Raw genomic sequence first — 26,852 nt, 5'->3', positions numbered from 1 at the left:
GACCGGAGGGACAGGGGTCTTAGCTATGCGGTAGCATTCCTGGATGCAGGTCGCGATCCAAAAAGAGATTCGCTGAGAGGAAACCAGGAGCCCCTTCATCCTATCCGCCACTGCGATGAAGAGCTGAGTTGAGCATCTGAACGGCTTGGTACGCTCGATGTAAAAAGCCAAGGCTCTGCGGACATTCAGGGAATGTAACCTCCGCTCCTCATTGGAAGAGTGTGGTTTCGGATAAAACACCGGGAGAAAAATCTCTTGACCCATGTGGAACTGTGAGACGACCTTGGGTAGGAAAGCCGGATGAGTTCTAAGTTGGACCTTGTCCTTATAGAAGACAGTGTACAGGGGCTCGGATGTTAACACCCTGAGTCCCGACACCCTCCTGGCTGAGGTGATTGCCACCAAAAGGCGGTCTTATACGACAAATACAACAGGGAGCACGAAGCCAGAGGCTCAAAGGGAGGTCCCACGAGGGCGGAGAGGACCAGATTCAGGTCCCAAGCAGGGGCCGGCTGACGAACATGCGGAAATAGCCTGTCCATACCTATGAGGAAACGCTCGAAAAGCAGGTTCGCAAATACCGAGGTACCCCCCTCTCCTGGATGGAAAGCCGAGATGGCCGCCAAGTGAACACGAATCAAGGAGAGGGAGAGGCCCTGTTGTCTGAGGTGGAGCAAATAGTCTAGGACAATGGGGATTGGGACCCCCAGCGGATTGTGACCTCGCTGACCCGACCATATGGAGAAGCGCTTCCATTTGGCCAGGTAGGTGGCCCTAGCTGATGGTTTCCTACTACTGACCAGCACTTGTCTGACCTGCTGGGAGCACTGCATCTCCACCGGGTTCAGCCATGGAGCATCCATGTTGTGAGGTGAAGGGACTCCAGGTTTGAGTGGCAGCGGGAGCCCCAGTCCTGCATGATCAAGTCCAGGAGCAGGGGCAGCGTCAAGGGCGCCTGAACGGACATGTGCAGGAGTGACGTACCAATGTTGGCGCGGCCACGCAGGAGCTATCAGGATTACCCGTGCATGGTCCCTACGAATCTTCAAAATCACCCTGTGTATCAGGGGGATCGGAGGAAAGGCGTAGAGCAGACCGACCCCTCCAAGACTGTAGGAAGGGGTCCGACAAAGACCCCTGACTGCGGCCCAGGAGGGAGCAGAACTGTCGGCACTTTCTGTTTTCCCTTGAGGCGAACAGGTCTAACCGGGGAAAGCCCCAGAGCTGGAAAATTGAGTGTACCACATCCTATCGGAGGGACCACAAGCATCTGCCAAACCGTTCTACTCCCCCGGAAGGTAGAACGCCGTCAGGTGGGTAGCACTGTGGATGCAGAAATCCCACAGCACGAGGGCTTCCCTGCACAGGGGAGAGGAGCGTGCACTCCCCTGTTTGTTGATATAAAAGACTGCCAACGTGTTGTCCGAGAGGACTGAAACACATCTGCCGGCCAGGTGGGACCGGAAGGTCAAACAAGCCAGGCGAACTGCTCTCAGCTCCCTGACATTGATATGAAACTCGAGGTCCTCTGGCGACCACAAGCCCTGCGTCCTGAGGTGTCCCAGGTGCGCTCCCCAACTCCGATCTGAGGCATCCGTTACCAGGAAGAGGAAGGGTGAGGGGCAGCGAAGGGGACACCCATGCACACTTTCTGCGGGTTGAGCCACACCACAGCGAGCTTAGCACCAAGTGGGGAATGGACACCACTGAGTCCAAGGGGTCCCTGGTCAGGCGATATACTGTCGCTAACCAGGACTATAGGGGGTGAAGTCGGAGTCTGGCATGGTTTACCACATAGGTGCACGCCGACATGTGACCCAACAGTCGGAGGCAAACTTGAGCCGTGGTAATCGGGGCGCGGTGCAGTTCGAGGATGAGCTCGGAAATCGCACGGAACCTGGATTCCGGCAGGTACACTCTGGCGTGGGTGGAGTCCAGAACTGCTCCTATGAACTCTATTCATTGCGTCGGAGACAGGGTGGACTTGGCTTCGTTCAAGAGGAGGCCAAGATTGAGAAAGGTCCGCCTGATAAACGACACCTGGGTCTCCACCTGCTCCTTGGAGTGGCCCTTTATGAGCCAGTCGTTCAGGTAGGGGAATACCTGGATGCCCCGCCTGCATAGGAAGGCCGCCACGACTGCCGTGCACTTCGTGAAGACCCTTGGAGCAGCTGATAGGCCAAACAGGAGCACCGTGAACTGCAGACGGGCGTCGGCCACGACGAACCTGAGGTACTGGTGTCGGGGAATTATGGCAATGGGGAAATAAGCGTCCTTTAAGTGGAGGGTGGCATACCAATCTCCTGGATCCAGGGAGGGAATAATCGAGGACAGGGAAACCATGCAGAACTTGAGCTTTCACACAAACTTGTTCAGCCGCCACAAGTCTAGGATGGGTCTCAGGCCCCCTTTCGCCTTTGATATTAGGAAATACTGGGAGTAGAAGCCTTTGCCCCTGAGCTCCCAGGGACTTCCTCCACGGCCCCTGCCTCCATGAGGGACTTCACTTCTTGACTTAGACGTTGCTTGTGAGATGGATCCCTGAAGAGGGACGTGGAGGGGGGCTGGTGGGGCAGGAGGGAAGAGAACTGGATAGAATATCCCCTCTCTACCATGCGGAGCACCCAGCTGTCCGACGTTATTCAGGACCAGGCACGGTAGAAGGGGGATAGACATGACCAAAGGTAGGGGTAGAAGGATCCAGAGTCTTGAAAAGTAGTCGCCCTCGACCATAGCATCAAATAAGGAGTCTTCGCCCCCATGGTGGTCTTGGCCCCCATGGTGGTCTCAACTGACCGGACGCCTGGCCGGAGGGGTGGCGTTGGTGACGCCTCCTGCCATTTCTGCCCCGCCTGTGCCCCAGCTCTTGGCGAGTCTGAGGCTGGTAGGGGCTTGGGGCCGTCTGCAGCCTAAACTGCCTGCACTGGGTCGCAGGGGTATGCAAGCCCAGCGAGCGAAGCGTGGCCCACAAGTCCTTTAGGCTATGCAGATGCTTGTCCGTCTTTTCTGAAAACAACATCTGGCCCTCGAAGGAGAGGTCTTGAATGGTCTGCTGGACCTCATAGGGCAGGCCCGAGACCTGGAGCCAGGCTCCCCGCCGCATGACCAGGCCTGTGGCCAGGGTGCGCGAGGCTGAGTCCGCCGCATTGAGGGCAGCCTAGAGAGAGGCTCGGGAGATCAGCTTCCCCTCCTCCACCTGGGCCAAAAACTCTGATCTCGAGTCCTGGGGAAGGAGCTCCGTAAACTTCGACATGGCTGAACACGTGTTATGACCATATCGGCTTACAATTGCCTGTTGGTTGGCAATGTGGAGTTGTAGGTCTGCCGTGGAATACACTTTTCTGCCAAAGAGGTCAAGTCTTTTAGCGTCCTTGCTCTTTGGTGTTGACCCGTGAAACTCTTGATGCTCCTGTTGGTTGGCCGCATCCACCACCAGGGAGTCCGGGTGTGTGTGTGTGTACAAGTGTTCGTGCCCTTTAGAGGGGACGAAATAGCGCCGCTCCGTTCTCTTGGCAGTAGGGGCCAGTGAGGCTGGCATTTGCCATAAGGTGCGAGATGTATCCGCTATAGTCTTTATCAGCGAAAGAGCCACCCTGGATGGCCCTGAGGGAGCCAGGATATCTACTATAGGGTCCGTGTCCACCTCAATTTCCTCAACTCAACTTGGATTGCGAGGCTCTGAGCTGCTCACCGGAGCAGTTGTTGGAGGAGTCGAGTGTCCTCCAGGGCCGGTGCCACAGCCGTACCCGAGACCGCTTCGTCCGGGGAGGAAGACGAGGAAATTACATGGATCGGCCCTTCCTCCAGTGCATGCAGTCCTTCGGAGTCCTGTGGCACACGATACTGTGGTTGCGAGGCTGGTTCCGATACTAAATGCGGCATCACGACCGGTACCAGGGTCACCAGTGAGCGGCTTGGCGTATCGGGCGGTGCCTCCTGAGCTGAAACTGTAGCCGCTACCAGTGCCGCTGCCTGGCTAGGGGGTGCTGAACGTGGATATGGCACACCCTTGCCCGGCGACAGTGCCGGTGGAGGAGGCAGCTGCACCGGGGCCACCGATGCCGAGGAGACTGAGGCCAACCTTGATCGAGGACCAAACGCCTGGCCTATTGACTGGTGATAGGCCCAGGGGGTCCAAAACGGCCACTGCAAGGGCAGATGCTATTGCTGCTGCCACTGTGGGTAATGCTGGTGACTCGCCCCCAAAACCGATCTCCTGCTCCGCGACTGGCTGGAGCAGTAGGAGTCTGCTTCTGAGTCTGAAGTCCTGAGTACGAGGACCTGGGGGAAGCAGCACCCGGTGCCGTTGGAGAGCGGTGCTGAGGCAACGGGGAGCTTCTTATCTGTTCCGGTGCCACCTTAGTGGCGCGGTGCGAGGAGGGAGGTGACAGCATGGCCGGCTTGCCCCTCGACTGTACTGGGGGACAGGCCGCGGTAGGCAACTCCCTACGGAGCGGGGAGGCTGGTGCCGGAGTCCCATCAAGTCTGAGGCCACCTTGAACGGCTCCAGTGTTGAAGGGAGGCGCAAGTCTCCGCTGAGGTCCGGGGATCTAGGCTGGTCCGGATTCAACCGCCTTCTCTGCGGTGCGGGAGTCAACGGAGCAGTCAAGGGCTGTAGCCCAGCCTGTCCGCTTGCACCCGCAGACGGTATCGGCCTCGGATCCTGGTGGGGTGACCATTCCCTCACCGGCTTTCTCTTCTCAGCGGGCACTGGTGACGGTGAGCGGTGCCGCACTGAGGCCGACTTCCTATGACCCAACTCCGTCCGGTGCCAGGTTTTAGATGACTTGGGCTGGACCCTAAGTCCTGATGCCGGTGCCGGGGCACTCCACACCGAGGAAGACGTGCTGGGCACCGCCTCGGCCAGATCTGTGTCCGAGGGTGGCCACAGGGCAGCCAGCATCAGGAGGACTCTAAGTCTTTGAGCTCTGTCTTTGAGAGTTCTCAGGCGGAAGCCTCTGCAGATAGAGCACCGGTCCTTCTGGTGGCTCTTCTGAGGCACCTCAAACAAGTGGAGTGCGGGTCACTCTTGGGCATGAATTTCCAGCAGTCCTTGCAGAGTTTAAACCCGGGGGACCCGGGCATGCCCCAGCGGGTGACGAAAATTTGGGGGGGAACCCCCCAAATACCAAGAACTATATACAATGACCTAAGTAAACTAACTATAACGTAACTATATACACAGACTATACACAAGGATAGGGACACTGCTAACTTGCTATGCGCAAGAGAAGTTCCAGCTAGCCATCACCGGTGGTAAGAAGAAACTGAGGGGATGGAGGGTCGGCGGGCCCCTTTATAGGGCACCGTAGTGGTGCCACTCCAGGGGGCACCAGGGCCGACCCTACTGACGCTGCTAGGTGAAAATCTTCCGGCTGGCGTACACGCGGTGCGCGCACACCTACTTTGAATGGACATGAACAACCACTCGAAGAAGATGGTAACATTTTTTGATGAGGAGTTGCACCTTACTGAAGACATACCATCCAACAAGAAGATCCTTATAGGAGTAGATTTATATGTACACACTAGAACTGAGAAGACTGGACATGAAGGTGTCCGTGCTGGGCACGGCACTGGAACCAGAAACTCCGAGGGAGAGAAAAATGGTCCTACAGACTTGTCTGGCACTGGGCTTGATGACCGCAAACACACACTTTCAGAAGAGAGAAACCCATCTCATATTTTATGCCAGTGGAGAACACCAGTCCTGAATCAATTTCTTTTCAATACTAACCAGAGAGAGATCATGCATAATCAATTATAAGGTAAATGGAGCGAGTGCACTGTGAGACGGCATAGACTTATCCTTACAGACTAGAATGCAGAGCCTCAGAAGTATCTGAAGCCCTTGGCACTGGAGAGGCCTAACTGGTGAAAACAGATGGTAATGAAAAAAACTTCATACAAGGAGAAATGCGCAGACTTCCTGAATACACCCAGGGGTGCATGGAGGACAACTGGTTCAAACTAAGGTCAGCTTTGCTGAAAATTGCACAAGAAGTCCTAGGAGAGATGAAACCAGTGTTGAAAAGGATAAGAAGGAACACTTGGTGATGAAATCCTCAAGTTAGGGAATCTGTTGAGGTGGAAAACAGGCAATCTTCAAAAAATGGCAGGCCAGTGGGTTTCAGTAATGATAAGATGGTATATGGGGAGACACAAAGGAGGTTAGAAGAAGTGCTGCAACAGCTAAAAGTATGGCCTGTGATGAACTAAACTGACTAGGAGGACAGAAGGGAGATAAGACCATCTGTAGCCTTGCCAAGGCAAGAGAGAAAATGATGAAAAGGATGCAAGTTTGCTTACGTTAGAAATGCATATGGCATTTTGCAAACAAATGGTGAATCAATCAACAAAGCATGGAGTGATTCTTTTGAAAGTGTGATGAATGAGGAGAACCCAATGGCGGAATTAAGAACATGTAAGCTGAACATGAGCATGACAGATTGCATACCAAAGGAAGAGGTTGCAGAGGCACTTGAGAAAATGAAAAAGGAGAAAGCACCTGGGCCAGAAGAAGTAAGAAAGAGAAAAATGCCAGATGAAAAGCTTTGTGGTACCTATTTTGAAACATAAAGGAGATATTTAACACTGTGTACTAATTATAGCCCAATTAAGTTGAAGTCATATGCTATGAAAGTTATGGGAAAGGATTATTGAAAAGCATCTGCATGGAATGGTTGAAATTTGGAAGGGTCCATATGGATTTGTGCTGGGAAGGAACATCATTGATGCCATATTTGCACCATGAATCCGAATGGAAAAGTTCAGAGAAGAGAGATGGCAACTAGGTATGGTCTTTGTGGACCCAGAGAAGACATAGGGTCATGTTCCAAGAGAATTAGTTTGGTGGAATTTGCGATGGAGAGGTGTGCCAGAAAGATACGTTCCTCTTATCCAAGATATGTATGATGGAGTGACTACCATAGTCAAAATTAAATGGGACTACAGTAGAGAACTTCCAATAAAGATTGATCTGCATTGTGGGTCACTGTTTAGCCCCTTTTTATTTGTGATTGTCATAAATGCAATAAGTGAGACTACATAAAGGGAGCCACCTTGGAACATGCTGTTCACTGATGCTACATGTGGAAGACTGTGAGCCCCTGCAAGCCAACTTTGAACAGCGGCAACATAGTTCTGAAGAGTCTACACAGAATGAACGTTGGTAGGAGGGAGGAGGACTCAACATGAAGTATATCACTGGCAGTGAACTTAGAAGAGCGGAAGTATTTAAATTCCTAGGATCAATGGTTGCTGACAGTGGTGCCCCTGAGTGAAACCTGGCATCATATTGAAGTTGGGTCGGTACAACTGGCGGAAGCTTACTCCAGTTCTCTGTGACAAAAAAATGCCAATAAAAGGCAGAGTGTATACAACTGTAATTTGATGGAACTTAACAGGTCAGTGACTTGGCCAGCCATAAGAAAGGAGATCAGCATGCTCTCCATCATGGAATTGAACATGTTGAGAGGATCAAATAGTTGGAGACTCCATGACAGGAAATAAAACAAGGATGTAAAGGGTCTAATGTAGATTTGTTCCAATTGAAGACAAATTGAGGGAGACCAGCCTGTGTTAGTATGGACATATCCAGTGGAGACTACTACAGTTACACATAGGTAAAATATACCCACACAAAGCACTAAAAAAAATGTAGGAAGGGATGAATGCAGAAACAAGATGAAATTTTTACCTGCTCTCGTCACAATATGGCAACTATTCTTATGCTGTCATTTGGTAGTTCCTTTAGTATGGTATTAAAATGCGTCTATTTCATATGGTTACCATGTGGAGCATGCTGTTCCATTCTCATTATTTTATACAACAGCATGGAACTGCTCAAATACTTGCAAGCAACAATTGAAGTATTCTATTTCAAATATTTAATGAAAACTGTATATATATTTTTGTTATTTATTCACATAGTTTATGCAGCTGGATAATAAAAAAGTATTTATTGAATAATTTATTTGGAAAACTATGGTGAAATTTCTTAAAGAAATGATTCAACCAAACTTTACCCCAAAATGTACTGTATTTTTTGTATGTCATGTTTTCATGTCTGTGAGCTAAAGAGATAGCCCATTTTGGAATGCGTGAAATGACTATCTCAGATCTATGTAAACTGACAAATAATATTTTAATTTCACTTAAGTACAGCATTTTATTAGGAATCAAGATTGATGAATTTTACAAATGCTATGACTATAACTTGCTCTTTAATTTTACTTCACCATTTTTAAAATGTTAAGTGATGAGATTTTTTTCTTTGAAATACTTCAATTTTTTAAATCAAATAGAACTGGCATTTATTGCAAGAGAAATTATATTTGTGGAAACTGTCACCATTTCAGGGTTATCTGCACCTTTGACCCCGATCCCGGTCTTCTTCAAGGGCACTCACTTACATAAGAATGAGATACTGGGACAGACCAATGATCCTTCTAGCCCAATATCTTGTCTTCTAACAGTGGCCAATGCCAGATGCTTCAAAGGGAATGAACAGAATAGGGAAATTATCAAGTGACCTCTGTCGTCCAGTACCAGTATCTGGCAGTCCAAGGCTTAAGGACACTCAGAGCACAGGGTTGTACCCCAACCATCTTGGCTAATAGCCAGTGATGGACCTATCTACCATGAACTTATCTTATTCTTTTTTGAATACAGTTATAATTCTGGCCTTCACAACATCCCTTGGCAATTCCACAGGTTGACTTTGTGTTGCATGAAGAAGTACTTCCTTTTGTTTGCTTTAAACCTGCTCCCTACTAATTTCATTGCTAAATGGACACAAGTCAGATATTAGGAATGGCAATATATAAAAACCTGTAGGAGAACACTTCAAACTCCCTGGATACACAATAGCAGATTTAAAGGTAGCAGTCCTGCAGCAAAAAAACTTCAGGACCAGACTCCAAAGAGAACTTCAGTTCACTTGCAAATTTGACACCATCAGCTCAGCATTAAACAAAGACTGTGAATGGCTAGCCAAATACAAAAGCAGTTTCTCCTCCCTTGGTATTCATACCTCAGTTGCTTGAAGAGGGCCTCATCCTCCCTGAATGAACTAACCTTGTTATCTCTAGACTGATTCTTGCGTGCATATTTATACCCGCCTCTGGAAATTTCCACCACATGCGTCTGAGGAAGTGGGTATTCATCCACGAAAGCTCATGCTCCAAAACGTCTGTTAGTCTATAAGGTGCCACAGGACTCTGTCACTAATTTCACTGAGTGACCCCAGGTTAGTGTGTTATGTGAAGAGATAAACAACACTTTCTTATTCACTTTCTCCACACCACTGATGATTTTACATACCTCGATCACATCCCCCCTTAATCGTCTCTTTTCCAAGCTGGACAGTCCTAGTCTTTTTAATCTCTCCTCATATGGAAGCTGTTCCATATCCTTAATCATTTTTGTTGCCTCTCTCTGTACCTTTTCCATTTCTAATATCTTTTTTGAGATGAGGTAACCAGAACTGCTTTCAGTATTCAAGGTGTGGGCATACCATGGCTTTATCTAGTGGCATTATATTTACTGTCTTATTTTCTATCCCTTTCCTAATGGTTCCTAACATTCTGTTAGCATTTTTGATTGCCTCTGCACATTGAGCAGATGATTTCACAGAATTATGCATGACGACAGAAAGATCTCTTTCTTGAGTGGTAACAGCTAATTTAGACCCCCATCATTTTGTATGTATACTTAGGATTATGTTTTTCAATGTGGATTACTTTGCATTTAACATTGAATTTCATCTGCCATTTTGTTGCCATCCCTTTGTAACTTTACAGTCTGCTTTGGACTTAACTATCTTGAGTTATTTTGTATCATCTGTAATTTTTGTCACCTTACTGTTTTCCCTTTTTCAAAATAATTTATGAATATGTTGAACAGCACCAGTCACCATACAGATTCTTGAGGGACACCACTGTTAACTTCTTTCCATTCTGAAAAATGACCATTTATTCCTACCCTTGGTTTCTTGTTTTTTAACCAGTTACTAATCTGTGAGAGGATCTGGCCCTAGTGACTTATTACTATTAAATTTATCATTTTTTTAAAGGTTTCAGGCTCCCAGCTGTCACCTCTCTGGGGCAGAGACTCACATCTCTGTCCCTCCAGACTAGGGGCTTAAGCTTGCAGTTAGTCTGACTGGGGTCCAGTACCTGCCATTAACCTTTCTCCAGGGGCTATGACAAAGTGTCTACAAGTCACCAACCAACCCTCACAAAGCAAAATACATTTATCCTTAAGGTAAAAGCATTACAAAGAAAATACATAAAAGTCAATAAAAGTTCCTATATGCATGCTAAAACTCACTATAGGTCAATTTTCAGTCTTATGGGGCCCTAGTAAGCCAAAATCATTCCAACCCTTCCACACTGGTTGGGGAGAAGGTCCTGTCCATTTGCTGAATAAAAAAGGCTCAACTCAGCTTTTTTATACCAAAAGCCCTTTCTTAGTCTGTTGGCGTCTCGAAAACTCATCTCGAACCAGTATATATAAGCCTTTCTGGGGGTGGTACCTCTCTAGAGGTGTTTACAACCTAAGTGATTTACTTTAATCACCCCCTCACTGTTTTTAGCTCTCTCCCTCCCCAGAGTTTCATACAATCACTGGCCCAAAGTGATACATAAACCATTCATAAACTTAATACCATATGGTCCCCAAAGATACTAAAGTGATTACAACTTTTTTTTTCCAAGTATTTCAATTTTTACATGAAATACTACTGGTCTTTATTTCTACAGATTTAATTTCTCTTTCAATATTTAACTAAAACTAGTAAATTTTGGTTAAAAATCCCTCTTATTCATTTGGTAATTCATGAATGCATACTTTCCTAAATTGTATTTTAATATGAAATAAATTAGACATGAGTCTTTATGTTGAATACTTTAGTTTGAGAAGTTAATTATAAAACACAGACAAACTGGCTGACCCATTGTTTGTTATGGTCAATAAAAAAAGGAGCTCACATTGTTTGAAAATAAAAGGCTGGTTGGTTTTAGCCAGATTCTGATTTGCATAAAACCAAAAGAACTCACACAGGAAAGGAAGTAAAAGCTTGCAAAGTCAAGGGGGAAGGAAAACTTGCTGTGTAACAAAGAAGCTATAGTCAGGAAAAGAAAGATATGCTTATGTAATTACTCAATTTTTTGCTCAGTCTGAACAGCAAAAAACAGGAAGGATAATATTTTCCTCATCCTTAGAACTAGCTACTATTTCCTAAAAATCACAGAGCAGATTATCTACTGGCCTGCAAAATGGCAGCAATCTTTTTAAGTTTGGAAAAAGTTACATAGATATTGTGATTGGTCATAGATGGTGAAGACAGAAAATGGCCTCCAGCTTCTAAAGGGTGATAAAATACCTTTTCCGTCATCTCACTCTGACAGTGGTCATGTAATTCCCCTGGTTTTCTTACAAAGGACGACATACATACAATTATGTAGGCTCAATTTTAGTTCACATTTTAACTATTTTATTGTTTAAACACACACAGCACACTTAACTGACTATAGGAAAAACATCTTCAGAGGACCCAGCTACAAAAAAAAAGTTTTGAGAGCTTTTTCAGTCAAAATTAGGTTCTCACTGATTCGTATGGTGCAGTTTGTGGTATTTTGTGAGGTGCAGGAGTTTAAAGTTTTGCAGTAAAACTTTTCACAGACATTTTTGGTCCAAGATTTTAAATTAGGCTTAAATAGGCTCCTTAAGAAGAAGAAAAAAAGCCTATCCTTACATGTGACGTACACCAATCTACTTTCTTTGTTTTCTTCAAAGTAGAAAGTCCCGTCTTCCTTTACCGACCAAAAGCTCTTGGTGGCTTCAACAGGCACTTTGGATACGTGAGGAACCCAAAACTGAATCCTAAATAAGAATGCTAACTACAGCGTCAAACCACCACCACCAAAGAGGAGACTGTTCAGAAATGTGTTTGGTTCATCTTACCTGTAAATGTCTCCGTACATGGATTGATACCTGCAAGTCGCTTGGAAGTTCCAAAATCAGAAATTTTTACCACCCCACTATATGTGTTCACAAGAACATTATCTCCCTGGAGACAACAAAAAGACAGATGGATGTAAACAGATCCCAGCAAGATTGATAACAAAGATGATAACAACACTTTTTACAAAGCAAACTGCCGGAGGCAGTGGTAGTGTTTTGTTGTTGTTTTTTAAAAGCTCCTTCCTACCAAAAGTATGACTTCTGTTTATAACAAAATTAATTATCTTGCAAGAGGTACTGAAATAAATCCCCCCACACACACATACACACACTCGCCTCTACTGTACAAAATACAACACTTGGAGAAAATTCACCTTTATATCTCTGTGTACAATCAGGTTCTCATGGAGATATTTAAGCCCTTCCAGAATCTGCTTGGTGTAAAATTTTATTGTAGGTTCTTTCATTGGGCCCCATTTTGATCTTAGAAGAGCAGAGAGGCTTCCTGGGTTAGATAAAGAGGAAAACATGTCAGGATAGCACAGTCACAAGGTCAACTTCTGGAGGTCAGTAATAATAAATTTAGAGCTAGGCTGAACCTCAGGTCAATGTCCTGAGGATGGTGGTGGGGTGTAGCTACAGCACTCCAGGATAAGCCCAAGACTTTGCTGGTCACCTACTTCCTCCAGGGCAGAAGTGATTTATTGCAGTCTTTGACTAGATGCAGGTTATTTCCCTTTTCGTGCCAGCTCAGCTCCATTCGCTGGCACATTAGTGGAATCGCAGAGCCAAGTGTCTACCCATTTCCTACCCATTTCTACCACCTGTTTCACTGAAAGGGGCAGAAAGTAACTAATGCACAACCCATGCCTTAAACCATGATGTGAGGAAGCTGTATGCCAGGGTAGGACTGGTCTCACTCCCCTTTAAGCCCTAAGGTGTGCACGTTAGGATCAGCCACAATCTGGCACTTAATCAAAAGCAGCGTGGACTCAGGTGAATGTGAAATATGACAAACTATGTAAGTTAAGAGAAGGTGATCTATTCTGATAGCAAAACAGTCTAAACCCACCTCCCTTTGATTTGTTAATATAGCCTTGACCCCTGGGCAGGGCCAGTGCAACCATTTAGGCGACCTAGGCCGTCGCCTAGGGCGCTAGGATTTGGGGGGGCGGCATTTTCTTTGTCAGCGACCGCAGTGGCCGGATCTTTGGCTGCCCTGGTCGCTGCCAGCATTTAGGCAGAGGGAGCTGGAGCAGGGAAGTGTGGGGACGGCCGCCTGCAGCAAGTAGGGGGGAGGGGGGCGGCACGCAGGGGAACTCCCAGCCCCAGCTCACCCCTACCCCGCCTCCTCCCCGAGCTCGCCATGGCTGCTTCACTTCTCCCGCCTCCCAGGCTTGCGGCGCCAATCAGCTTAAGTGTCGCAAGCCTGGGAGGCGGGAGAAGTGAAGCAGTGATGGCGTGCTTGGGGTGCTCAGAGCAGGGGTGAGCTGAGGGGGGTGCCTCAGGGCAGAGGGTGGGGGGATGGGGAGCTGCTGCAGGGGGGGTCCCTCGGGGCGGAAGGTGGGAGCTGCCATGGGGGAGGTGCCTCAGGGCACGGGGGAGGGGGCTCAGGGACGGGGGAGGGTGCAAGGTGGAAGTTTCACCTAGGGTGCAAAACATCCTTGCACCGGCCCTGCCCCTGGGAATAGACGGAGATAGAGGAAAGAAAGAATGTTCCAGAAAGAAAACCAGGGGCTGGAGGCCTCCTACACTCAGATTGGAAGATGGGTTACTGTTATTTCTCCTACTTAGTGGAGATAGTGAACCAGATTTAATCTTTTTAAACAGACCAAGTTCTTGGCTCACACAGCAGCAATTTCTGCAACAGTTTCTGCTTATGACAAGTCAGACACAGAATTTACAATGGGCTCTACTTAAGTTGTAGCAAACGTAGTTGAGAGAGTTTTCAATCCATGCCAACAGCTTTCTGAGTTGGAAGTTTCCTTACAAAATTCAACCACAGGTTTTTTAAATAGCTGTCCCTTTAAAGCTAGTCGGTGCTGAAGAAATGTAAGTTTTAGCACAGTCTTTTCCTGTCTCCAGCAGCTATTCAGAGTGCACTACAACATATATGGGAGGAAGAGTGCATGGACAGAATAAAGCATCAGGTAAGCAACAGCAGCTGGTACTGTCTGGGGCAGGACAGTGACTGGAGATGCTGGGATGAATTTAGCACAAGCACGTGCCATTATGTTAGCATGGCAGCACAGGCGCTGACTCCATGGGTGCTCTTGGGATGGAGCACCCACCAAAAAAATAACGTGGGCTCAGGTGTTCAGTGGCAGACAAGAGGTGCTGGGGAGGGAGGGGGGTGCAGAGGCAGGAAAAGGCAGAACGAGGGTGGGGCACACTCGGTGGCAGAATGGGAAGGGGTGAAGCGAGGGTGGGATGAGGTGGACAGAGGGTGGAGCTTTAGGGGAAGGATTGGACTGGGGGTGAGGCCTGGGGCAAAGCAGGGGTGGAGCACCCACGGGGAAATCAGAAAGTCGGTGCATGTGTGCTGCAGTGTTAGCAAGCAAGCACATTACGGTCAGGAGGCAGTGGGAGCCTAAAGATGGGAGTGAAATGGATGTAAGATTATTGTCTCGTGCCTCCCAAATGTATTTTTAAAATGCACTCTGAATTACCTTTTTTGAGTCTGTGTCCTGGAGGTTTAACCTTAACTTTGATTTTCCTGCCTCTTTAATAGCTTTGGTGAACTACTAGTAAGGATTTTTACCCTCAAATTATTGATATATACTTTCCACTTAAACAAAGCTTTTGTCTGGGAATTATTATGGGGTGAAGAGGCTAATCCCACCAGCTATTAAAAAGGTTACCTGTCACTTAGACTCAGAGACTGTGAAGTCAGAAGGTACCATTGTGATCATCTAGTTTGACCTCCTGCACATTGCAGGCAACAGAACTTCACCCACCCACTCCTGTAAGAGACCCCTAACCTCTGGCTGAGTTACTGAAGTCCTCAAATAATGGTTAAAAACTTCAAGTTACAGAGACTTCACCATTTACATTTGTTTAAATCTGTACGTGATCTCATGATGCAGAGGAAGGCAAAAAAAAAAAAAAAAAGTCTCTACTAATCTGACCCAAGGGAAAATTCCTTCCTGACCCAAATATGGCAGCCAGTTAGATCCTAAGAGCCCCTAGCCAGACACCTGGGAAAGAATTCTCTGAAGTAACGCAGAGCCCTCTCCAGCTAATGTCCCATCACCAGCCATTGGAGAAATCTGCTGCTAGAAGTCGCAGATCAGCTACATGTCATTGTAGGCAGTCTCATCATACCAGCCCCTCCAAAAGCTTATTAAGCTCAGTCTTGAAATCATTTAGGTATTTTGCCCCCCCTGTTCCCCTTCCCATTAGAAGACCGTGTTTTCAATTGCTTATAACTTTTGCCAAACTTTAACTATTTGGGACGAATATACCATGCTGGGTGCCTGCCTCAGGATGAATGTTTTTTTAAACATTTCAGTAAATAGTTCAGCCATTTCAGAGAATAGGGCTTAGGGAAATTATCTTGTTTTACCCATGTTTAAAATTTCTGGCAATTTGGAACAGGAATTTTAAATTTGGCAGGAGGTGGCCTCTGTGTCAGGCCCGTACTTTTTGACATCTGTCTGAAAAAATCTAATCCAAATTTGACACCTGCCTTTATTAGCCTCTGGAAAACAAAAACTGCAATTCAACCATGCTCAATAGAGAATTTGGTGAATTTAGTGGTTAAAATCCCATAACATTTCATTTGCACAGGGCATGTTCCCACCCAGGATTGAACACGACTTCCCCTGCAATTGTATCTCTGAGCTGCTGTGGGTCATGCTGGATCCAGGCAAAGTGTGTGTCTCATTCACCCCCTAGTGCTGGTCCACAGAGAGCGTGACAACCGACTACTGCTCTCAGTTACTCTGTTAGCTCAATTAGCAGAGGACTGTGTGTTGGATCACAAAATCATAGAAGATTAGGGTTGGAAGAGACCTCAGAAGGTCATCTAGCCCAACACCAACTAAATCATCCCAGCCAGGGCTTTGTCAAGCCAGGCCTTAAAAACCTCTAAGGAAGGAGATTCCACCACCTCCCTAGGTAACCCATTCCAGTGCTTCACCACCCTCCTAGTGAAATAGTGTTTCCTAATATCCAACCTAGGCCTTCCCCACAGCAACTTGAGACCATTACTCTTTGTTCTGTCACCTGCCATCACTGAGAACAGCCTAGATCCATCCTCTTTGGAACCCCCCTTCAGATAGTTGAAAGCTGCTACCAAATTCCCCCCCCCCCCACACTCTTCTCTTCTGCAGACTAAATAAGCCCAGTTCCCTCAGTCTCTCTTCTAAAAGTTAGAGCCATGCTAATGAACTATGTGGGTATCAATATGTTGCCACAGATTTAACTTCAGTTTACATTTTTAAAAACCTAGGCAATTATACATGCAGGGGGAAAAAAAGCTGCATTATTAAGCACACAAAAGTTAGGAAATGCCAGAATTAAGCTGGTCCCCTTGTGTGCGTGCATTATAATCCAGTCTTTAATTACCTGACCACATAATATTTTCCCTCCAGGAACCGTCTCATTCAGTGCACAGGCTGGACCTACTCTGGGGATGAATCAGGGTTGTGTAGTGAAAGAAGCTGTAGTCTACAGGACCCCGTCTCATTTGTTGCAGAATTTGGAAGGCGTGTAGTAAATGAGGCAGGCAATTGCAGGAAGAGAAAGGATTGTCTTGTGGTTAAGGCAGTTGAATGATCCTCTGGAGAACTGGATTCTATCCCTGCCTGTGCCACAGAGTTCTTTATGTGATGCTAGGCAAGACATTTAACCCAAACTTTTCATGAGTGGTCATTAATTGTGTTTTCCTCATTTTTGGGTGGCCTACTTGATGGCTGAGGGTCTGATTTACATAAATGCCAAGCACTCATAGTAGCAACTGATGTCAATAGGAGCCGTGCTTTGAACATATGAAGTGCTAACTAATGCTAAGTATTCTGAAAAATCAGGTCCCAGCTGTCTCAGATTGGGTATCCAACATTAGTTTATATTTTTTACCTTTTAATCTCTCTGCGCCATTAAGTTCCCATCTGTAAAATGGGTATAATAATACTCCCTTGTCTTACTGAGGCATTGTGAAAACAACTTCATTAATATTTGTGATGCACTCAGATACTATAGTGATGAGTGCCATAGAAAAGCCCATGATTAAATTAATAATTTTGTCTTCAGAGCAATCATGTGCAGTGAGGAGATAACAAATATTGAACAGTTGTTCATTAAGTGAACAACATCCGTTCTGTTCACTGAGTGAGGCGGTGGTCTTATGAAGAAAAAATACCCCCAGACACAGTTAAAACCAGCGGATGCAGTGAGCCCTCTTTTTTCAGTCTAAATGAAAGGGGCAACTGAGCCTCTTTATGTAATGAAATAGCTGGAAACAACAGAAGCCACCACCCAAGGCCTCATGACAAAATCTGATCAGAAGCTAAGCCATATGATCTGAGGGGTTCCATGGCTGCACACACAGGAGCTAGATTATTGTTTGATGAACAGTGTGTGCATGAGAGGCAGAAAGCCAAAGGGAGAAAGCCAGAAGACAGAGAGAAGAGTCAGGAGCAAGATCCTGAGATGTGGCAGAGAGACAAAGCTTGCTGAGGCACAGAATCAAGTGGAGGAGCTGGACTTTGAAATTATGAGTAAGGAAACTGCCTCCTGTTATTTGTCTCTTCTTTGTTCAGGGAAACTGGAATTAGTGTACATTAGGATTGCACTAAAGAAATAACTGACTCCTATCATCAAGTCCTCCTCCTAACAGCAATGCCCCAAATACTGGCTAACTGCTTGGGCCAAAGGGGAAACAACCTTACTTCTAGCTTTTCTTAATATCTGAGTCCTCTACTTTTTAATCTTACTAATATTATTTTAACATAGTTTGCGTGTGTGTAAGAATTATTATAGAAAGGGATTTCACAGGATCTCGAGACTGTACCACTTCATATCTATTGTTCACATACAGAGAATCTGCTTATAAACAGAAAAATGCCACTTGCAATTAACTTCTCAACAGGAAGGACACCTACAGTGTAGCAACGCATTAGTTCTGGGATTAGTGGAGTTCCTAAAGCATTTAAGTGCCTCACTCCTATTGACTGTTCCCAGGAGTTAGACTCCTAATACCCTTAGGTGCCTTTGAAAATCCCAGTCCAGAATGATACAAACCTCCTGGCACCTGCTCCATAAAGATCTTAATGTATCCATCTTCAGAGACAGAACCAAGGTACTGGACAATGTTCCGATGCTTTAGATATTTATGAAGCGCGATCTCTTCATGCAGTGGCTGGGAATACCTATCAAGAAGTAGTAAATTGAGGATCAGTTGAAGATTTATGCAAATATACTGGACTAACATCTTTGGAGACCTAGTTTTAAATCCTGGTTTACAAATAAAATGAGTTTAGTGGTTTCATCCAAGTCCCCAAAAACCTTCTAGTCACTAAACTCAAAATGCAGCTTGACTGGCTGGCCTTTCAGAAAATATAAAGCAATGGAGTGCAAGAAAAGCTTCCCACAAAGATAGAGATGCACATGCATCTCTTCCTAGCATTTTCCAGCTCTATGTTTGACATATTCAAATGGTTTAAAACCCTTTCTCAAAAAAGGATAAAAATATGATTGGATTGCTACATGGAAAACAAACTGTTTCTTATTTAAAATATTCCAGGAAATAATGTCGGACTCTTTATTCAAACAATTACAAAATCCTGATCCCCACAAAGGATTTTATCAAGTTAGCAAATATTTTTGGTGGTTTGGCAGTACTGGGAAAAAAGGAAGACATTAAAGTTGCCCCTAAACAGGATGATTAAAGCCATATTTTTTTTAGATTAATTCAATGATCATGCATTGGAATATTATACTATAAACCATTATACATAAATCCATTTTAGAAGGACAAAAGTCTTAGCAACAAATTGTATTTCTTATTGGTGATGCAGGTTTATTACTAAACTGAGGGCTTGTCTACACTTACCGGGGGATCGACATGTGGTGATCAATGCATCGGTAATCAATTTGGGGGGTCTAGTGAAGACCTGCTAAATTGATCACAGATCACTCTCCTGTTGATCCCTATACTCCACCAATCAAGAAAAGTAAGAGAAATTGACGGGAGAACGTCTCCCATCGACATCACGTAGTGAGGACCCCGCGGTAAGTAGATCTAAGCTACGTTGACTTGAGTTACGCTATTCACGTAACTCAAATTGCATAGCTTAGATAGACTTTCCCCTGTAGTGTAGACAAGGCCCAAGACTCACCTGCTGTCTCTCTCAGGGATTTCCTTGATGGCTATTCGGACTTGATTGCTAAGATCTCTTCCAGCATAAACTATTCCATAAGTACCTTTCCCTAATATCACTCTATCGCCATTCTCATCATAGTCATATTCATACTGAAAGCAGAAAAGTATACGTAATGGTACACAAATAGTTACAACTGCAGCCACCTTTCAGATTGTAAATTAGTTTTAGTAAGAATGATGAAATATATATTGGTCTATACATACATACATAATTTTTAAAAACTTACTGGTCATTAATTATTTACTTTTTGCTTTATAAAATGTGGCCTTCCCTAACAAAAGTCCAGATACATAATTGCTAAATAGATTTACTCAAAGGGAATTTTACCTGAATATGGAATATAGGATTGGGCCCAAACAGTGCAAATATTTATAATCAAAGACAATAACAAAGTGAGCACTGTACTTTGTATTCTGTGTTGTAATTGAAATCAGTATATTTGAAAATGTAAAAACATCCAAAAATATCTATAATAAATTTTAATTGGTTTTCCATTATTTCTTTTTAACAGTGCAATTAAAATGCAATTAATTGCAATTATTTTTTTAATCAAGTTCATTTGTTTTGAATTAATCACCTGAGTTACCTGAGATTAATTGACAGCCCTAAAGCTGATCTTCTAAAACGAAATTAAAAATACGAAATTAAGTAGTTGTATACATTTCTGTTGGAACATACTGGGTTATATCCTCAGCTAGTATAAATTGGTGCAGGTGGCCGACTTCAATGGTGCTACACTGGTTTACACCATCTGAGGATCTGGTCTACTACTGTGACCTCATTGTAGAGAACTCGTGTTGCAAAGATCTCTGCAGACAAAAGGCCTATTGATGTATGAAGCAAATTCACAGGCACTAAATGAACCTCTATTATGAGAGATGGGTTAAACAGTGCAGTCTTGATTCATATACAAATCTGAGAGTGAGGAATTAGCGTAGGACATTTTGAAACCCTGTACACAAACAGAAAACAGATTTTTTTTTTAAAGAGGTGTGTAGCTTTACAATTTCCAGGATGAATGACTGGAGCATGTAGACTTCCCCTTGTTCCTTCCCAAATCCAAATTGCTGTTTATGCCCAATCTGCGAGACTTCTGGCTTCACATGCTGTGTCTATATGAATTCCCTACCCGGGTAACATCATTTTTAATTTTTTTTACTGCTGTAATTAATAGACACTTCTCTCATGATACCATTTTTTCTGCAATGTCAAATATGTCCATGTCATGCAGTGGAACTGAATGCATCCTCGAGATCTGTCTTCTTTGAGCATATCCTGAGTTAAGTTGCTGCTGTTTCAATATGCCTTCAAAATTCTCTGTTCATTTACAAAATGATCCCCATCTTTGTATCACTGTACAGAACATGCTAAGGAGTTCTGTTGTTGTTTAACCCTAACACCTACTCAGTGGGTCTATACTTGGATTAACGTAGCCTTAATATAGTTTCATTTTCCATGTTTTAGCTCTTCAAAGTTCCAACATTATCCTGTTATGCGACATGCACAATTGACCAAAGTGTCACACGTAAAACTTGTCAAGTTCTTTGGCAGTAGCACACCCAGGTTTCACAGTTATGGCATGATACAGCTGCATGACAGAGTTTGAAGTCAGGGTGCAGCTCTGCAACAGATGAGTCCTAAGGTAATTCTTCTCAGCCTAGAGAAAGAGTGCATGTTCCCTAGCATGCTTCCCAGGATATGTGAAGTCTGTTGAGATGTGTAATTCAGTGCTTGACAGTAGGTTTAGTAGACTGTGTACCTGATGCAATTTAGTAGGTTTCCATTCTGTTTTCTTTAGGTGGACAATAAATCCATACCAGTTTGCCACTGCAGAAAATCTGTGCACATGATCAACTACTGAGCCTCCTTGGTGAGTGATTCAACTGCAGTTATGAACAAGTAGGTGTTCCTCCTAAGACCCTGGTCAAGGCACACAGTCTGGAGTTCCCAGGCCTAGGGGATTTCCTATTTGGGATTCAGTAACAACTTTTCCAGTGATAGAAACTTCCTCAGTATTAATGTCCAGATGTGCACAAAAGGTAATATAAGTAAATCCCATTTGGTTCAAAGAATCCCCAAATTGGCTCTAGTTCTAAATCTAAATCCTTGTTAACAGCAGCTTTTACTCCAAGTTACAATCATTTTCAAATGCTACCATTGTCTCTATCATGTAGCCCTTTACCCAGATGACACTCTTAATCAGAAGAGTTTTGACTGAGAACTGAAAGGTCACAGGTTTTCTTTTTCCTTCCAAAGTTTCTTTCCCCCTTAATACCATGTATGGTTTCCAGGTGAGGCTTTCCCGTCAAGTCCATCAAGAACGTGTCACCTAGCATTTTTCATGTTGTCACTGCGACATTGGCAGACTGGGTGTGAGCCCTTGCCAAGGTTTAAGGCGTCAGCTAAGCCCTGACAAATTCATTGTTGGAAACCAGTCTGTTTAACCTGTGTGTTAGTACAGTTCAGATGGGTATGAGACTTCTAACGTATTTAGTGTTTAGACTCTATGATATGCTTATAGGTTGCTGCATGCATTAGTCTCACTTACTATATCTTTATCACATGCTATATGATAATATTTAAGTTTTTGATTTATGACGGTGAAAATGGTTGCTCTGAAACTGTGAACTCAATCAGGAGGGATCCTCTCCCAACCATCAAGAAGGCCTGTCAAAACTAAATGGGCCATTGTGGGACATCACAATACAAAGATTTTGTTAACTGCCCTTTCATATCCATGAAGAGGCTAAGTGCAAAAGGGCTCATCCCATCAGCTTGAATTTGGGAAGAAGAAAATAAAAATAACTGACAAGAAAATTTTTCATCTCCTTTTTGTTGTTTGGACTCTCACAGGACTGGAGCTATGAAACAAAAGCAGAGATCCCCAGAGTCAACCTGGGTTAGCCCTAAATAACATTCAGAGCTGACATATTACTACAACTCTGTCACCTTTTAAAACTATAAACTACCTCATTTGTGTATACCAGGGGTCGGCAACCTTTCAGAAGTGGTGTGCCAAGTCTTCATTTATTCATTCTAATTTAAGGTTTCGCGTGCCAGTAATATATTTTAATGTTTTTAGAAGGTCTCTTTCTATAAGTCTATAATATATAACTAAATTATTGTTGGATGTAAAGTAAATAAGGTTTTTTAAATGTTTAAGAAGTTTCATTTAAAATTAAATTAAAATGCAGAATCCTCCAGATCTGTGGCCAGGACCCGGGCAGTGTGAGTGCCACTGAAAATCAGCTCGCATGCCACCTTTGGCACACGTGCCATAGGTTGCCTACCCCAGGTGTATACGTTAGCCTGCTTTAACCTTGTAATAACACTCTCACTTTTTTTTCCTAGTTAAAAGATCTTTAGTAAGTTAATTACTGAATTGGCTACAAGCATTGTCTTTGGTGACAGATCTAAGGTAGAAATTGACCTGGGTAAGTGACTGGTCTTTTGGGACTGGAAGCAACCTGAATATTTTGCAATCTTTGGTGTATAGCAACCAGCTATCCCTAAATTCAACTACATGGTAAATCTGTTATAGCGCTTTGGGAATTCACATTTGTTACTGGGTTGGTGAAATCTAATTATAGAACATACAACCAGTTTGGGGTTTCTGCCCTGAGGTTGGCACTCATGGTCATGAGCCACTCCAGACAGCATGATAGTCCCTCTTTAAGTGAAAAGACTCCATAACCTGCAACTGTGGAGTGATATAACATGTCTGATCTCATTTATGAACCAGTTGTTTCCGGCTAAAACTACTGTTTTTCTTTTTTTTTCTTTTTTCTCTTTTTAGGGACTGCAATATCAAATCAACCAAAGTTCCAATGTGCAAGTTATAACGGTGAAAAAAAAAAAAAAAAACGAACCCCCCAACCCACAAAAACCTTTCTCCCATATAGACAAATCTGCTTAGGGGCTTTCAAACCAAATAGTTGTCTTGTATGGATAGAGTTCTGCCTTTCCCTTCCACACTCTGATTTCAACTTTGCCCCTTGTTGCATAATAGAGTAAATTTAATTTAATATATGTGAAAAAAATGCAGGTTGCTTATAGAATCATGCAATTTAAAGATTATATATCAATCATTAGGCCAGCATTTTTACAAATGGAACCTATCAATGCATGATTATTCCCTACAATGTAGCCTCAAGCATTTAGCTCAGTTCAGTTTTTTAAAAGCTCAAGCTATGGTGAACTTACTTCCTTTGAGAGACTATTCCTCAACCACATACACTGTATTGTTAGGAAGTGTTCCTGCTGTTGGCTAAGCACACAAATATGCAATGTAAAACCCACTGCCCCAGATATAACTATATCTCTGACCAAGCAAAATATTGCTTCCTGGATTCTGTTTTCTCTTCAGCAAATGCTGAGGCCACAGATGTGAACTATTTAGCTGAGCCTTAACAGACTCTCTCAACCGATGCCCTTTACATTGGCAGGATGAGAGAATTCTGTGGCCAGAACTCTCAGACTTGGTTGGGGAACCTCGTCTTTCAGCTAGTACCCAATCTTGAACAACTCTTCCCTCCCTCAATTCCTGGTTGAAGTCTCAACTTCTACAAGAGATTCATTATCATGAAGACCTAGTCACATCCTAAAGGTAAGTAAATTGCTCCTGGGAAGTGCCCATTTGGCAATGGCTTTTGATGGAATAAACAGGGGCAGAAAGAACTTAGGTTCAGGTGAACTACAAAGAGTAAGTATTTTTTAAAAACAGCAGTTCGATTTACTTTTACTTGCCCAGAGATAAAAAATGACATCAATCTTTTAGTGATGCTTTCCCAATTGCAATAAAACAACTGAATGCAGTGTACACCCTCAAAACTGACAATTCTAAACTTTCTGGTTGAAAAGACCAGTGTTCACATTACCAAGAGTCTGGTATTCAATCACCACCAAAATAGCCTATCAATTTAATTTATCCAAAGAGATGGCAACATCATGGATCTGGTTAGAAAAACTAAATGGCAATTTCTAAATAGGTTTTCTTGGGAAGTAAGCAATACCTGCTGTCATTATCTAACCAGCTCCACCCAGGATCAGGTGATTCTCAACTATCCATCACATGTGCAATAATTTTCTAGATCAATAACTCACATTCTGGGGCAGCTCTAGACATTTTGCCGCCCCAAGCAAGGTACCATGCCATGGGGGGCGCTCTGCCGGTCACCGGTCCCGCGGCTCCGGTGCACCTCCTGCAGGCATGCCTGCGGAGGGTCCACCGAAGGGTAGCACCGAAGGACCAGCAGACCCTCTGCAGGCATGCCGCCGAAGGCACCCTGCCTGCCGCCTTCCTGGCGACCGGCACAGCGGCCCCCGCGGCATGCTGCCCCAAGCACGTGCATGGCATGCTGTGGCCTGGAGCCGCCCCTGCTCACATTCTCATGTACTTATATGACCCCAGCCACTGTAGTAGCTGGCTCACTATGTTATATACAAGACTGTATTTTTCCCCCACAAGAAAGTTAACTGTTTTATATAAAGAGTTACAGGAGTATTGCAATTTTCTATATATTTTGAAGGATTTAAATATTATTTCCTTATCCTTGTTTCTCAGACAAATTCATATGAGAGAGGAAAAATGGAAAATGAAAAATGGTTTAGGGTTTGCAGCTATTTTACCCATAAACATGACTTACTTCCAGTGTGTCCCCATCAATCTCTCCTTCTAATTCCAAAGCACTACCCACAGCATCAGTCAAAATCTCTTTAACCAAGCCACAGAATCTGCAAGCAGTAAGTATCAATCAGCAAAGAGAATGCCCTCGCTGTAAAAGATTAGCTAAAACTTTGTAAGCCAAGTGCAAAGCAATAATTTTACTAACAAACTGTAATAGGGTTCCTTCATTAACTTTCCATCTTTACATTTACTGTAGTTTATCTGAGGAAAGATATGAAACATACATTGAAAAATAAAAGCCTACTTATCTAAAAAGTGGTTTAATCCGCTGCAGTGTACCTAAGGATTTGTTTGGGGTTTTTTATTGTAATTCTTTTAACTACAATGTTTTGGTTAGATAAATCTGTAAACTGGCCTTAGTGTGGCCTAGTCTTTATAAATGCAATTACAGAAACATGAAAAGCAAGATACTTAAAAGTTGCTAGAGATATTTAGTGCCTCGATTTTTGGGTGCACAATCTGAGACAGCTTGGTAAGGGCTGACTTTTAGAAAGTGCTGAGCAGCCTATGAAACTCAGGCAGGGGGCATGGCCAAAACTGAGTGAATAGCGTTGTGGCCTGGTACAACTTTAATTTGGCTGCCTTATGTGTATGCATTACGATGCAGTCCTTAATTAAATGATCCCATACTATTTTCTGCACAGGACTCCTGCCTCCCTAAGAACACAGAATGAATGGAGCTCACTGAATTAGCATTTTGCAGTGTTTTGTTTTAGCTTCATTGTTCCACGTGTGGCCCATGCCTTATTTACTGCAAACTATTCAAACTCTGCTTTAAAACAAGAAATGCTAATTTCTGCATGTTTTTTCTATGGCATTCGTTACTTTAGTGCTTGAGTGCTATACAACCATTTAGTAATTTATCTTCACAATATCTCTATGGTGAGAGGGTACTGCCAGGGAAGCAACAAACAAACAATAGGAAGTACTTCTTCACACAACACACAGTCAATCTGTGGAACTCACTGCCAGTTGTGAAGACCAAAAGTGGAATTGGGTTAAAATAAGTTTATGGAGGATAGGTCTATTAATGGCCATTAGCCAAGATGGTCAGAGATGCAACTCCATGCTCTGAGTGTCCCTAGGTCTCTGACTGCCAGATGCTGGGACTGGATGGATCACTATATAATTACCCTATTCTGTGCATTCCCTCTGAAGCATCTGGAAATAGCCACTGTCATAAGACAGGATCCTGGGCTAGATGGATGGTTGATCTGACCCAGTACAGCTTTTATGTAATTAAAGGCAGAGAGAGATTAAGGTCAAAATTTTGCACTAATTTTGGGTGCCTAATTTGGACCCAATTTTTGAGAGTACTGTACTTAGCATCGCATAACACTTTATATGTTCAAAACACAGATCCCATTGACCTTCTCTTCTAACAATCCCCTGCCTTGTTCACTACACACGTTCCAACTCCTGCAAACAAATAAGGCAGGGGTCCTATGCACCTACTTCACTACACACACTCATCCACCCCAGAGCAGATGCAGCCTCTGCACTGAGAGAGCCAGGGGTCCTGTGGAAAAAATATCACACGACCACGTAATTAAAGACTGTATTACAATGCATACACACAATGGGCCAGATTTAAGGTTACACAAACAACCCTAATTCTGGCATTTGCTAACCTTTGAGAGCTTGACTTTACAACCTTAATAATGTTTAACGTAGTGTTGCGTGTCCCCCATTTTATATAAACACTAAACACAGATCACCACCCAAAAGAGAAAAAAAATTAGACATATTAAGACAAACAGAGCTGAATTCACTGCTGATAAAAACTCCACTGATGTCACCAGTCAAATTCAAAT

At 44.1% G+C, this 26,852-nt stretch overlaps 1 protein-coding gene across 3 annotated transcripts in view; it reads right to left on the bottom strand.

The window, feature by feature from the left end:
- Window positions 1–26,852, bottom strand: part of MAP3K15 (mitogen-activated protein kinase kinase kinase 15) — a 183,336-nt gene that overhangs the window by 41,893 nt on the left and 114,591 nt on the right. For all 3 annotated transcript variants that reach the window (XM_050936487.1, XM_050936486.1, XM_050936485.1), the window contains 5 exons: window positions 24,998–25,085; window positions 19,308–19,441; window positions 18,211–18,338; window positions 12,342–12,472; window positions 11,968–12,073 (listed from right to left, as the gene is read on the bottom strand). In XM_050936487.1, coding sequence (XP_050792444.1) covers window positions 11,968–12,073; window positions 12,342–12,472; window positions 18,211–18,338; window positions 19,308–19,441; window positions 24,998–25,085 — 587 coding nt within the window. The remainder of the gene's footprint in view (window positions 1–11,967; window positions 12,074–12,341; window positions 12,473–18,210; window positions 18,339–19,307; window positions 19,442–24,997; window positions 25,086–26,852) is intronic.

The sequence above is a fragment of the Gopherus flavomarginatus genome, chromosome 1, assembly GCF_025201925.1.
Source record: "Gopherus flavomarginatus isolate rGopFla2 chromosome 1, rGopFla2.mat.asm, whole genome shotgun sequence".
NCBI lineage: Eukaryota > Metazoa > Chordata > Testudines > Testudinidae > Gopherus > Gopherus flavomarginatus.
This window is presented reverse-complemented; position numbering and strand designations above follow the sequence as displayed.